Below are 15469 nucleotides of genomic sequence, written 5' to 3' on the forward strand. Positions count from 1 at the left end.
TGTAGGATAAACAAACAGGAAATTATTGGTAGTTGCCCTCTGTTAGCCTCGTTTTCTCTAACTTCTCGAGATGAATTGAACAGGGATATAGTAAACAGAGCTCTGGACAGAGATTAAGGTTGCCAGTCCCATCCCCCCCCCCATCCCCTCCCCCAATTCTGAATTAAGCAGTGTAGAATAAACAAACAGAGCATTAATACTACATTCAACAGAGATTTTGGTTGTCATCTGTTCGGTTCCTCTTCTATAACTCACGGGTACTCGTTTGATTGTCTAATCAGAACGACTAGGTTTTTCCTAAATAAACTGATTTTAAACTGTAAACAGATCCCCTGATATTTATTTATTCATTTATAACCTGTATTAATGCTGTATTATTTCAGGAGTACTATGTGAAGAGATTGGTGATATTAATGGTATTGTAGCAGCGTCTGTTGTAGGATTCTTTTTGTTATGTATTGTCATAGCTATGATAGTAGTTGGTATATTCTGGTGAGTGTACTCATGAGTATATTTTAGTAATATGATTGTAATGTGTCTGTCGAGAGCGTCGCAAATCGAATAGTCAGTGGTCTTGATACTGAAACACTCAAAGGTTACTCCTTTCAGACTTTTACTAAAGGAATACTACCACTTAAAATGATCATATAATTAATTAATTAATTAATTAACTGTTTACTACGGTGGCTCACATATGACATAATTATCACCTAGGTGAAAATTCAAGTATGTCTTATGTGAGCCACCGTATTTTACAGATCTTGTAACAATTCTTGTGCCCCGAATACAATGGCGATTGTTCACTGTAAAGGTTACCATGGATGCATGGATCTGATAAAATAAGTTTAAATTTTTGCAGGGATAAATGGTTTTCAAAATATCAAAGATGGCGTGGAAAGATAAAGGTGCCACGTCACATCATCGAGCAGAGGAAAAAACGAAAACAGGCGGAGAAAACTCTTTCAGAAAAATCTTTAGTTGCTAATGGTCACGGTAGAATGCCTACAGCAGAACCAGATTCAAGTAGGTTCTTATTTTAACGTACAGCTCGTGTAGATAGCCAGTTGTTGTAAGCATAGGTACAGGAAGTGGTGACTATTGGATGACATTTCATCACTCTTTTTACAAAATTCCCATCATTGCATACTGGATGGAGTTGAAATTCTACGCTGCAATGCAAAGAAGTTAGACGAATATCTTCCACTCTTGTATACTCCATGGTGTTACAAATGTAGTAGGCCTAATCCATTACAAACACAACACAGAAGCGTCAACCCATGATGCCATTCGTTCAATAAGTATAATAGAACGAATATGACATACATTCCATTTCGTTCCATGTTTGAATTGTGTTAATTATTTTTGTTGCTTTATTTTTTAATTTGATTATAAATTCTATTCGTTTCATGTATAAACTATATTCTATATTTGATTATTGTATTGTTTTATTTTTTTCAGAATCGTGGGTAGAAGGATGGTGAGTGTTTATTTCATTTTCATCTAAATTTCGAATTTATAATAAACTAACGAAAATATTATTAGCTGTGCATGATTCTTAAATAATGCGTAATATATATATATATATATATATAGCCTAACTTAATCAAAAACTTACACCCACTTCTAAAAACAAGATCTAAGTTTCCACTAAGTGTCTAAAGGTTACCATATTTTTCTTTATGCTATTCTTAAAGTGCTCGTTTCATGCTTGTTGGAATTGAAATATTATCACTCCTCCTAGCATATCAAAATTCAACCAACTTAATCGACATTCAGGGCTGTGGATTTTTAGTTTCTCTCTAATCCGAAACATCTTCCTCTATTCCAGCCTCTGATAGCTATTTTGACAGTTGTCGGCTGGAGAAAGGACAGAAAAACGTGTTCCTGTTTTAGGGGGATTTTCTGCTAGAATAAAGGCAGATGTTTCAGACTTGTTTCTCTTAAATATTAACCTTGAATTTTCTACCATCTTTGCCTTGTTTACAGGGTATATAATGGTCGGGATAGGTAAGACTATATCACATATTGTGTTTGTCTGTCCAATATAGTAGCTTATCCCCATCCCTAGTCTCAACCACCCATCCAATTTTGAAAGAAAAATAAAAATATTTTTGAAATATAAGTGTTGCAGATTTTTGGTAAAACTGATTTTTTAAGTTCCCAAATTCAGTATAACAATAATTTGTCTTATTTTGTGTTTTTCATTTATGTAGATTTAGAATAGTTTTCTCCTTTTCCGTCTCTCAAACGCCATTTTATGCTTCCGTGTACATCACCTTGTTTAAATACAATATGTTTATATCAATAGACACGGCAACTTCTCTTTTTCTTGCACATTCCCAAATTCTTTGGATGAAAATAATCATAATTGTGCCATTTGTATTGAAAATTTTACAACAGGGCAATGTGAAATTATTTTGGGAACGTAATCATTTTACATTTTATTCCTCCATTTTGAAATAATCAATTGAGTACAGTAGACATATAGTAAATTCTTTCTTTTTGCTTCTTTGATATCTATACTTTGTTACTTTGCTGCACAGTGTTTCCAATATATAGCAAATTTATAGCAAATTTATAGCAAATTTAAGGCAAATTTATAGCAAATTTAAGGCAAATCTATAAAAATTTTATAGCAAATTTTGTAGCAATTTATAGCATATTTATAGCAAATTTTAGCACATCTACAAAGTCTATATATTGGGTTTTGCTTCTCTCCTTTATTTTTTAGAAGGCTTGTCTTAGTTCATCTAATTTGATGCCATTGTGCCTAGAAAAACCTTTTCACCTTTCCTTAAATAGTTTAGTAATACCCCTATGCTAAGTATACAATGCTGTAGATATTTATTTTTCCTTTATGGGTGGAAGGCTTCCTCTAGAATAGTCAATCAACTTCTATGTTTTTTCACTATCAGATAGTATTTTAGAACATCACTCTATATCTGAACCTTAGAATACTCGACTAGAAACTTTACTAAGTTGTTTAAATAGCCTAGTACAGTTAGATCTAAGATAAAATAAGATAAGATTTATTGCATATACGCCTCTTGTGGACAACATACAAATATAAAAACACTAATTTGAAAAGATTGTATAAGGATATGAGTATAAAATATAAATATATATATTGTACATGTGGAGTAAACATCAAAACAACAGCAATAGAAATAACATAAACAAAGCGCAGGATCTATGTATCATTCGTTTTTATCGTTTTCGAATATTTTTTTAACAAATGTACGGTCACAGTGGGACAACTAAACCGATACTAAATCGATACAGACGAAGATAATTCTGCCATCTTGGCAAAATTTCCCTCATTGCAAACTGAAGCAGAAGATTTGGACATAAATCTCGATTTCATTTTATTTTATAGTTATCAAAAGATCGTATAAATATCTGCCCGATGATTCACCCCACCAGTTAGTTTGTAATTTCACCACCCTATCTTTATAAATGAAGATATCAAAATCTTTTAATTCTTTTTATTGCCACTATTCAGATTCACTGAAATAAGTCGAGTTTGTTATTGCCGATCTTTCGTTTTGTTTGAAAAATTGATAATTATTTTTAGAATGTTCAAAAGGTGAGGGTTACGTAGGACGGACGTTGCCCCCATTCGTCAATATTTTGCTCCGTTTTACTAATACTAGGCGTGACCACTTCAACTATTTTATCAGGTTGATGACTGGCTAAATCAAAATTAGGATTCAAAATCAAATACAAACTCAAGATCTTTCGTGCTAGTGAAATTAGAGGCTGGTGGATCATCACTAGAACCTAATATACACAAATATACTAAAATTCATTTATTAAGTTATACTGCATCACGACAATTGCCTTGTATTGGACCATTTCTTTAAAATAAAAGTGCACGTGGTTTTTATACATCTCTGATCTTGGAGCTGATTGCATTCGCATCTTTATAGTTGTTTAGTTTCTTTCAAATTTAATTTTATCAACATTAAATAACAGAGCTTCTCTATATTGCTGTACAGTAAAAAAGGATACAAAGAAATACATTTTGTCTGTATAATGAGTTGGTTCATGCGTATATAGGTCTCATACCCTGCAACCAGATACAGGTAGCTTCATAATTTGAGGTTTTTTTGTATTCGTTCCACTTGGGTTGTTTATATTCTGATTGAAAATAACTTTTTAAAAAACGATTCGCTCAAATCACACGAAACCTCCTGCTTGGCTCCCTTTTAAAAATATTATTTGTTAATGTTATTTCGCTTCATTAAATTCAAAAGAGGTCTTTTAATCAGTCTGATTGAATTGCAGTTCTAGATGATTTCGTTTCATATTTTTTTTTCTGTAGGTTACTGAACTGGCCTTACGTTATCTCACAAATTTTAAAACTCAATTTCGCGAATCATGGATCAAATGAATCGAAAGCTGCCGGAATTTTTACTTACCAATAAAAACAGTTTTACAATATATGATGTATATGCCCTAGAATTCATGCATTACACAACAATGACGTCAGATCACGAATGCCTAGAAAAATACTTCAGAAATTACTCGTTAAAGCTGCGTCATAAGCAATTATTTCAACTAGTAGCGTAAACCCGGAAGTACTATTTTAAATCCAACGTTTTTTATGTATTAATGGGTAAAGCATGGCGTGATTAGCCAAATATGATAGGCTTGTCGGGTCAAATACTCAAAACTAAGGAACCGAGACGAAATTAAATATACACCAAGTGGGAAACGCTATTTTAAATCCAGAATGTTTTTGTATTAATGGGTACGGTATTATCAGATATTCAATCAGGAAGCACAATTTAAAAATCATGTTTTATTTTAGTAGGGATAGGTATAAAAGAGTTAGTCTCGTATAAGACTGAACCCTAGCAAGTTATTTAAATTAGTCTTGCAACCGGGAAGTACATTTTAAATCATAGCCTATTCTTTGTATCAGTGAGTACAGTATAATTTATTAGCCTGTTATAATAATAGGCTTGTAGATAAATTATTTACTTGCTTACTAAGTGTGAAAGATTAATCTTAAGATGTTCTATGTTTTATATTTGTCCTATGTTTTATATTTGTCCTATGTTTTATATTTGTCCTATGAAATATGAGCTACTGTCAAGAAGACAAGATAAATAAGGAGTGTATCATTATATTTCAACTAGGAAGAGATATTTCTCTTCAACTTAAATTTGATCAAATTACATAAAAAGTGCCTAAATTCTCTATTGTACGGTGGTTCGTTTAGGACATAATTAGTTGAATATTTCCTAAGCTAGCCACCATAGAATTGTTATATATTTGAAAATATCATAAAAGCTAGCAGAAAATTTTACTAAGTCATGCATGTGGTGTATCATTAACTTGTAGCTAGGAAGAGATTTTCTAAAAACAAAATTAAATTTGATCAAATTACATGAAAATACAATCTTTTTTGTACGGTGTTCCTTTTGGGCCATAATTCGTTGAATATTTCCTTAACGAACCAGGATGCTTAGGACGTTATTGATTACACGTAATTACGGCCTAGATATACTACCGTATTATTATTACAGCTTTTGAAAAGTATTATAATGAGCTACAATGAGTTAGCATGTCCTTAGAAAAATTTTAATAGAGCATGCAAGGAATGTATTATTATTGTACACCTTGAAAGAGATAATTTGATCCGGTAAGCCTACACTATGAAGCCTATCATTAATAGCTTTCAAGGAAGATTAATATTAGACTTGTGTACTCGTCTCTCTTACAGATCATTAAATTTATCTGTTGGTATTTCATGTTTTTTGCAAATTTGAATTATAAATGCCTTGAAATGTAATAATACAAACAGGGATAGGATAGGATAGGATAGTAGGATAGGATAGGATAGGATAGGATAGGATAGGATAGGATAGGATAGGATAGGATAGGATAGGATAGGATAGGATAGGATAGGATAGGATAGGAGATAGATAGATAGATTGATAGAATACGATAGAATACGATAGAATACGATAGGATACGATAGGATAGACAGATAGATTCATTCCTTTTAATATCCACAGTTAGTTATTTAGTTATAGGGCATGAAGTTCAGGGCGTTTATATCTGTACTTATTAAAATATTACATTAGGATCGTACGACCTCTTTAACTTTCAATAACAATACAGAGTCACATGTACGAAATATTAAAAACCGGTTTGATAGTTGAAAGGGATATAAATATTTGTTTTAAAGATGATAGAGCTCAGTTTCAGCTATCTGTATAGTCATCTAAATATTTACTTTACCAGCTGATAGAGCTCAATTTTAGCTATCTGTATAGTCATCTAAATATTTACTTTACCAGTTGATAGAACTCTATTTCAGCTATCTGTATAGTCAACTAAATATTTACTATACCAGCTGATAGAACTCAATTTCAGCTATCTGTATAGTCATCTAAATATTTACTATACCAGCTGATAGAACTCTATTTCAGCTATCTGTATAGTCATCTAAATATTTACTTTACTAGCTGATAGAACTCTATTTCAGCTATCTGTATAGTCATCTAAATATTTACTTTACCAGCTGATCCTTTTGCCATACCTCTTGACATTGGTCTTTACCGAATTATCCGTACCCATTTACAGCTTGGTACATTGGCAACGCAAATAATATATAGTCGTTTACATTTCCTTTAAATCATAAAATGGCGCCTATATCTTCACCGAGCTTACTACCGATGCGCCTTGACGATTTTTAAGAAAACTTTGAATTTTTTAAGATGTCAATGGAGATATAGATCATAATATATATAAGTCACAGGCATTTTCTTATAGAATTTATTATTTTCATAGACTGTAATACCGTTAAAGTGTAGCTACTGCAGAAACCTTTTCTATAAAATAATCTTTAATCAATGAGATAGACATCTTATTTCAAATTCAGTAGAGTTCAAAATAGATAGAGCGTGGCTTCATGAATCTTTTTTGAACGGTTCAAATTGTTAACAGAGGTTGCATTTTTTGAGATTATTTTAATTGATCCAATTGTCATTTTCAGGATTTTTTTTTAGATGATTTGGGTCATGTGATTGGTCTAAATCCTTTCTAAAATTAGTTTTATTATCCAATCAGATGACTGTATTTCTTAAAAATCTGGATTTTATCTAGGCCCTACGTTATATTATCAAGAATTACGACTTTCACTCGCCGACCGTAATTAGAACTCATGACCACCATTTTCCAGACTATCCGGGTTTCATAGAGTATGAAAAGGGTAGATCTAGAGAAAGCAAACTAACTCACGGTTCCACTATCAGAGCCATGGAACTAAAATAATCATTGTTCTTTTATAATTTCAGGAACAGTGGAAGAGAATATGAAGAAAAGGTGAGAAAAATGGGTTATTGTAAGGGTTTAGGGGTTGAGGATCTACATCAATCAATCGCTAGGATTCTGTAAATGTAAAGATGAGCCCGCATATCCCTCCTGATAAAATCATGCAGTCTAACGAACTTCCGGTTTTTTAAGATCTGCCACACCATGCATAATCAGAGTTACGTCCCTTCTCTTTTGGAAACGTATGATAAACGTAGTATTTTGTACCATGCAGGCCAATTTATGAACCTCTCTCCGAAGATTAAAGCCTTCTTCTTGTTCTAACACATCTAAACATCAATGTTTCCCCTTGGCCCTGTCCTTTTCATGATAGTTTTCTAACAATGATCTTCAGAAGCCGAGTAGATGAGGTGGTTTTAGAGATAAACGCCTGTTCGCTAGCGGAAGATGGCGTTGACTAATGTCGTTGCCCTGTTGCTTTTATTTCCCTAGCAATAAAAAGGTAGAAAAAGCAGGAGGTAGCCTAAAACTTTATTTCTTTTCATTTAATCTTATTGCAGGTAAACACCATAAATCTAGAACCGGAAGAGGAATACCGTATCGAGGCTGAAATAGTTGATAACGAGGCTCTAGACTTGGGTCCATACAGAAAACAGCCTGATATGCCTAATACACTGGTAACGAGTGTGTCAGACCAGCGGTCGGAGCCAACCCTTCAGTCGCAGCAACCCTACCAATCGGAGCAGCCCCAGGAAACCGAGCAACCTCTATATTCTGTTGTTGACCGAGCTAGCAAAAAATCAAACGCTAATGGCGCCGCTCGACATACGTACGAGGAAACCGAAACGTCATTTTCAGCTTTGACGTCAGACCCTGATGTTGTGATAATGTAAAAAGACTCTTTGTTGAGAAATTGCTGCTTGGCCCTGAAACCTCGACGATGATGCCGTTAGACACAAAATTCGTTGTAACAAATTCTGAATTTATAACGAAATTAATGTTGGTATTATTGTATATAATTGTTATTCGACTATATTCCAGCGAAGGCGTCGTTCCTTTGGATTTACGTCTGAAACTAAGCTATGCAATTTGATACAAGGAACTTTCAATGAAATTTAGTTTATCGAATGAACAATTTGTTAAGACTATAGGCATTCAGTATTTAGAAAAGAGGCTACGAATGTTAAAAACAAAATAACTTACAGTATTTTACATTGTGTTCTAATATTACACGACACAAAGCACGTGCTTGAATGAATTTTCCAACATTGACGGGGACACGTGCGTGTATTAACCATAATATTATAACGGTTTAGCATTTATTGTAAATAATATTTTAATATCGATCAAAAGTTGAAGTGAAACTACACTACACTACAATAATAGCACCATGGTGGGTGTCGTTATGCTCACTTTCTGGAGCACTCGCTAAGTACATTCGTATATAGAAATATTGAATATTTATATTTTAACAAGGCCTTAATGCATAAGGTATATTAGAGGGACGACTGTAAAGGTTCATGCTTTTCATTTTGTATTATTCAGCCAAAAGGTATATATTTAAACAAGCCGTGTGCCATGACTGGGTATATATGTTATTCTATACGATATTTAGTATTACAGTGTTTTACAGGGTAAAATGGGACCAATTTTTGGAATAACTCATATTATGTACATCTTCATCCCTCCTTTCTTTTAAGTTGTGCCACGAAGGAGTGTATTGTATTAGCATTTACAAAATAAAGATCTGATCTTTGAGGGAGCTAGAAACATCTTAATCTAAGATTTTCTTCAATAATTACCTATCATTTGATTGGCTGGTTAGAGTACAATATTAATCAGAAGTCTGAGATCTGAAAATAACCTCAAGTTAAGATGTTTTGTTCAATGTACTCCTTATGATTATGTATATAAGTTGGTGAATTTTGACAATTTTAGGGAAACATCAAGCTAGGCATTGACAAGTAATATTTGAATAATCGTATACCAATTTTTTTTTTAAATTTTGGTTAAAGTAAGAAACATTATTTCATATTATTTACCTCTTAAGAAGTGAATGTAATTATAAATGTTTTTTTTTATTATCAATTGTACACAATGTTGGAAATGTGAAAGATGTAAACACTCGCTCATTGCTTTATAAATTAATTAACTTTTAGCCATTTTTCATACTAACTCAATATGTTATACACAAGAATATTTTTTTTTTAAATTTTACAAGAAAATATTGATCAAATTATTAAGTTGGAAGTGTTTCATTTTTCTAATCAGTGATATAATTTTTGAACGTAGTTATCTCCCTTCTTGTATGTTTTCACTATGTTTGGCTTCGATATTAGGCTAACATACTTTCGAAAGTATTTCAGGTTTATACAAAAATGTCTACTTAAAAACGTCTGCGGTTCTTTCACTAACGCTGTAAACGTTTAAAAATGTCACTAAACCAAAGACTCTTAGACAATATAATTAGTTTGGCGATACTAGTGACACTTACTTTTAATAGAATTTCAGGAACCACAGACGTCTGTCTGCAAATTGGTATAGGGCAAACTGATACCAACAGTTTCCATGATACACATAAAAAGTGAACCATGTACAATGACCTATAAATTTGATAAAAAAAAATGGCTGCTTGTGGCTGCCGGACTATTTGGGTGTATTTTGGTCAAGTAATTTTAACAGTGTATCAATAATTAATCAAATGAAATGAAATGAATGGAGTTTTACGTCCTACTTTTCTGCACCATGTGGGCTAATGAAGACAGGAAACACCATGAAGGGTGCAATGAGGGAAATTTTGCCAAGACTGCAGCATTATCCTGCTATTTTTTGATTTCCAACTTTGATGGCAATAATTAATCAACCAGTGATATATTGTTATATATTCTGTTACAATAAATATATTTTATATTATCTTTATTGATAGCCCCACCCCCTCGCTAGACTCCATAATACCCTCTCATGTTCAATCCGATGTCCCCCTCCCCCCAGCTCAGTGGCCCCCAACCTTTTTTCAGCCTTCACACCTCTGGAGCAATCACCTGAACCTTTCACACCCTGTTTCATCCACATTTCTATACAAAATGGATTGTATGTTTATTACACCATTAACCCATCCTGGTCCATTAACTGTCAATTTCTAAAGTTAACCCTCTCGCCTTCAGCTATTTCACCATATCGGTTAATTGTCTTATCTTATCTGACTTCAATGGCGGTCATCTACCGACGTCTGCATGATAAGAATATAACATGAAATGAAGTTTTAAGTTTTAAGTCCTTCTGTGTCTGTTTAGGTATATAAGAAACATTGATAACACTAAGACCAGTGGCGGAGCCAGGTTTACGTCCGAGGGGGGGGGGGGGGGGCGAAATATCTAAAATTGCCAGAATTTCTAACATAGTTATGAGATTTTTGCTTTCGGGGATGCAAGGGCGGGGGGGAGGCTGCCCCACTGACTAAGACCTGTTTTCACGTGTGTCCTTAATGGAAAAATACAAGCTAGCACCTTCATTTGAATCCTTTTTGGTTGTCCATTTTGCGGTAACCTACAGTTCTAGGATCCAATGTCGACTACGGACACTATTGTCTACAGCATCGATAATTTCTTATTGTACACCACACCGTACATCGTCTATTTACACATATATTAAAAACCCAATAAGAATCCATGTCAGCCCCTTCGACCTGCATCACATTGTATCCCTTTAAACAATAAATTATATAAAATTAGTCTACTTGTCTCTTTAAACCATTTTAACTGACTACAACAAAACATGTTACATTATGTTACATTTCTACCTGATTGATTTTATATCATCATCAAAAAATCTCAACTATCGATTTTCGGGGAATTTCTCATTTGATTGCAGAAAAGAACAAATCAAATAGAATCAATTATTAATTCAGTCAAAGTGAAGACTATCTGAAAGCAAGTTTTTCAGGCAAAAATCTCATAACTAGGTTAGAAATTCAGGCAATCTCAGATATTTTGCCTCCTTTCAGACGTAAACCTGGCTCTGCCATTGACTGTTATGAACAATTATTGGGTTAGTGAAGTAAAAGTGGAATTTTAAACACCACTGTTGGGTATTTTGAATAACAAGACAAGAAACGAGAGACAAGATAAATGTCGCAAGCAGACAACATAATAATATTCTATAATTAATTGTTACGGTTAAACAATCGATATTCAATTAACTATGTAGTGTATTGTTTACTAAACAAATCATATTTTACTTGGTGATAGGAGGTTATTACTCTGTACAGATTCTTTATGTTACGACAGACAACAGTGATGGTACTTCAGGAGGAGGAAAGAAGGGGGTGTTAGAGGGGAGAGGGAGGCGGTTCTCATTGATTATTAGATCTAAGATAGTCGAGGTGGGGTGAGGGGGGTCTGGTGGTATCTCAGATTGACAACTAAATCAAAATATACTAAAGCAACTGATGGCAGATGTTGGTTACAATGAATTTTCAGTCCTCAGTGCCCTTCATTGATAAAGTCCAGATCTTCCCTTGTCCTATTGCGAACAATCGTTAAAATGCAGGTGCTTTCATATTCCAATTGGAGCCCTCCGTTAGACACTACCATACTGTGAATACGGAATTTGATCTGAGCAAACCATGAGCACATTGTCAATCCCATATATGGATAGGCTAAAAAAATCGTATTCATTTATCAAGCAGAAAACATATTGTAACAAGAACATAGACAGTTTTCTGTGGTCAGAATGAGACTAGAACATACCAAACTATCGTATCTAACTAGCTAGCAGATTGTTTGGTACAATGGCAGTTTTCTGTGGTCAGAATGAGACTAGAGCATACCAAACTATCGTGTCCAACTAGCCAACAGATTGTTTGGTACAATGGTAGTTTTCTGTGTTCAGAATGAGACTAGAGCATACCAAACTATCGTGTCCAACTAGCCAACAGATTGTTTGGTACAATGACAGTTTTCTGTGTTCAGAATGAGACTAGAGCATACCAAACTATCGTGTCCAACTAGCCAACAGATTGTTTGGTACAATGACAGTTTTCTGTGGTCAGAATGAGATAAGAGAATACCAAACTATCGTATCTAAGTAGCTAGCAGATTGTTTGGTACAATGGCAGTTTTCTGTGTTCAGAATGAGACTAGAGCATACCGAACTATCGTGTTCAACTAGCTAGCAGATTGTTTGGTACAATGACAGTTTTCTGTGGTCAGAATGAGATAAGAGAATACCAAACTATCGTATCTAACTAGCTAGCAGATTGTTTGGTACAATGGCAGTTTTCTGTGTTCAGAATGAGACTAGAGCATACCGAACTATCGTGTTCAACTAGCTAGCAGATTGTTTGGTACAATGGTAGTTTTCTGTGTTCAGAATGAGACTAGAGCATACCAAACTATCGTGTCCAACTAGCCAACATATTGTTTGGTACAATGACAGTTTTCTTTGATTAAAAAAGATCACCCCGAACAACATACAGAAGAGCACGACGCTTACAAGAAGAATTACTAATGATTACCAGAAATAAATGGGTGTTAATGAAGGAGATATCGAAGATTAAATATTTAATAAAAAAAGACGTTTTTAAGCGTGTAAGCTGATTGTACCTTATTAACAACTTGTCACGCCTAATTGTGGATTAAAAACTTCACAAATCCTTCATCAACAAGAGGAATTCCATAATTCGTTAATCCCAGTGGAAATTTTGCAATTTTGTCCTTTGAAATCTGAAATTGTTATGTAAAACTTCGTCTTTAATATCAAATGTATATAGTGCATCAATAACGCCTCTTCGGGCTGCCAAATGAATCTGAATCCACACTGCCTCGTCTCCCTACCCCACACCCTAAACAGCCATTGATAGGTAAATCATTGAGCGTGACCCTGTTTATGAACAGTTAAGCTCAAAGTGGGCTCTTTTTTAATGCCACAATCAGCGTTTTTTTCGAGCGAGCTACCCACATATTCCCTGACCCCATCGACAGCCCTAAATAGTTTATCTTAAAATCACAACCCTGTTTGATTTAAACAGTATTTTATTTATATCATACATATAATTTTTTACAGAGTATAAATAGAGTTTCGGAAACAAACCGAGGCTTTGCGATATCTTAAGAGTATAGAATAGAACAAAGTAGGCTATTTCTAAAACTACGATCAGCAATTTCGAGATTCTTGCCGCTACCCCCATCTCCTAATTATCAGACCCTGTAGTTTATTATATAAGACCACGATTATTTTTTCGCCCCTCCCTCCGTCCCCTTAATATCTGACCCCACCAACAGTCCTAAATAGATGAAGTTAAGACACCCACCCTATTCTATATCGAGGTAAACTAATCTGGCTGGTATTGAGTATACAATAGACTCACCAGAGCGTAACGGTAGTCGGCGAGTAGCAATCGCGTTGTATTCATTCCGAGTAGAGTTTACAGTCCGTAACGTTCACCTGGGCAATACAATCTTCTCTCTATATATAAAACATGGCGTTATAGCTGATCATATTCGAGTCCAATATGTAGGTGTTTTTAAAGGAATTAATTAATCTTCTGTGTTGTGTTTTCGGCGTAGAATTGTCACTATGGATTTAAGGTGTTTTATAATATTGTTGAGTCTTCTACCAGGTGAGTTGATTCTCCTATAATTTCTTACCTGTAATTTATCTATTTTCTTACCTGTATTTTTACTGGATATTTATCGGATATTTCAATCCAATCTCAAGTATTATCAGTACATGTATTTTCAGCCTTTATGTTTCTATTATTTGCTCGTTGATCATATCTACATTTTTCGTGAAATTTCACTTGATTTTTACTGTCATATACCTGTACTTTACCTTTCTTTGAGGGATCCAAATCAATTATAGATATCCGATATACCGTCCATCAAGGCATTCTAATTCTTTCTAATACACCAGTAGCTTTGTTAGGAAAATGAAAATTGATAGTCAAGAATCTGTTTTCTAAGACAAGGGTTTGATAATATTCCTACAGGTTTATATTTTAAAACACTATATTGAGTATATATAACGACTGAGATATATTATATTGATATTTGTATGTATGTGACTGCCGATATAGAGGTTCTATATTAATGTCTGAAGACTTTTGACGTGGCATGGCGTGCTTATTCTATCAGAGACACATGTAACCGGAGGGGGTGGGGATGTCCTGTCAACACCTAACTATGGTCAAGGTTAGGGTATGGACTGTAAAGGACTATGTTTAAGGAAAGTTGTCTGAGGCTGTTATTAGTTATTACTGTACCAAGGGTACGTCTAGTCCACGCCCTATACTGTCTGATACACGTCAATGAAGGGTCGATGAATAACCACTGTTTATGTGGAAGAGACAAAATTTACACGTTTATGTTTGATGATATCACTATTATATATCCCCCTTTCAAATAACGACCCTCCACCGTGATTCCCAAATATGTCTCTTTAGAGTCCCTGTTGCGGGGTAAACAAAAACGGGTCCACGCCCTAGTGAGAAGGACTGAGTAGGACCCCAGTCATGACTGCGTGAGAAATGATCTTCTTCAAACCTGTATTCAAGATATCAAATTACTTGCAGTGTTTTTCATTTTCTTTATGAAGTAAATCTATCAAAAATTATGTTATTACCAATATAGGCCTGTTTTATTTTAATATGTCGGAAAGACATGGAAACACCATTTCTTAACATTTCAAACTCAAATTCCTTGACCTAGAAAATAATATAATACTTGCTTTTCAGTGTTGAATTTTGACATTACTCAAGATATTATTCAAACAGTATATTCTAAAAGATATTATATAGAAATAAATATCAGCGCATTGGTCCACCCTGTTTTATAGTTTTACCTTCACCACGTTAGATCATCTTCACTATGTCAAATTATTATGAAATTAGTCTTATACCTTGACACATCTTCACAATGTGAAGTTATTATGAAATTAGTCTTATACCTTGACTCATCTTCACAATGTGTGTTATGAAATTCAGTAGCTACCTTTCTTGTCTAACGGAAGTTTGTAATTACAGTGATTTGATTTGATTGTACGCTGGCGAATACAGCCAATCATAACCCCCGATTACACACTCAACCATATTGTTTTCAATCATTCTGTCGAGGGATCTGATTGGCTGTATTCACTAACGTACAATCCAATCAGCTGCATTTACAAACCCCTGTGACAAAAGAAA

At 34.1% G+C, this 15469-nt stretch overlaps 1 protein-coding gene across 1 annotated transcript in view; it reads left to right on the forward strand.

The window, feature by feature from the left end:
* Positions 1-8180, forward strand: part of LOTGIDRAFT_156367 (hypothetical protein) — a gene marked incomplete at both ends in the record, with an annotated part of 11331 nt that extends 3151 nt beyond the window's left edge. The window contains 6 exons of the mRNA XM_009047040.1: positions 384-492; positions 860-1023; positions 1459-1477; positions 1987-2007; positions 7311-7338; positions 7848-8180. Of these exons, the coding sequence (XP_009045288.1) occupies positions 384-492; positions 860-1023; positions 1459-1477; positions 1987-2007; positions 7311-7338; positions 7848-8180 (674 nt within the window). The remainder of the gene's footprint in view (positions 1-383; positions 493-859; positions 1024-1458; positions 1478-1986; positions 2008-7310; positions 7339-7847) is intronic.
* Positions 8181-15469: the final 7289 nt, after the last annotated feature.

The sequence above is a fragment of the Lottia gigantea genome, assembly GCF_000327385.1.
Source record: "Lottia gigantea unplaced genomic scaffold LOTGIsca_11, whole genome shotgun sequence".
In the NCBI taxonomy this organism is placed as follows: domain Eukaryota; kingdom Metazoa; phylum Mollusca; class Gastropoda; family Lottiidae; genus Lottia; species Lottia gigantea.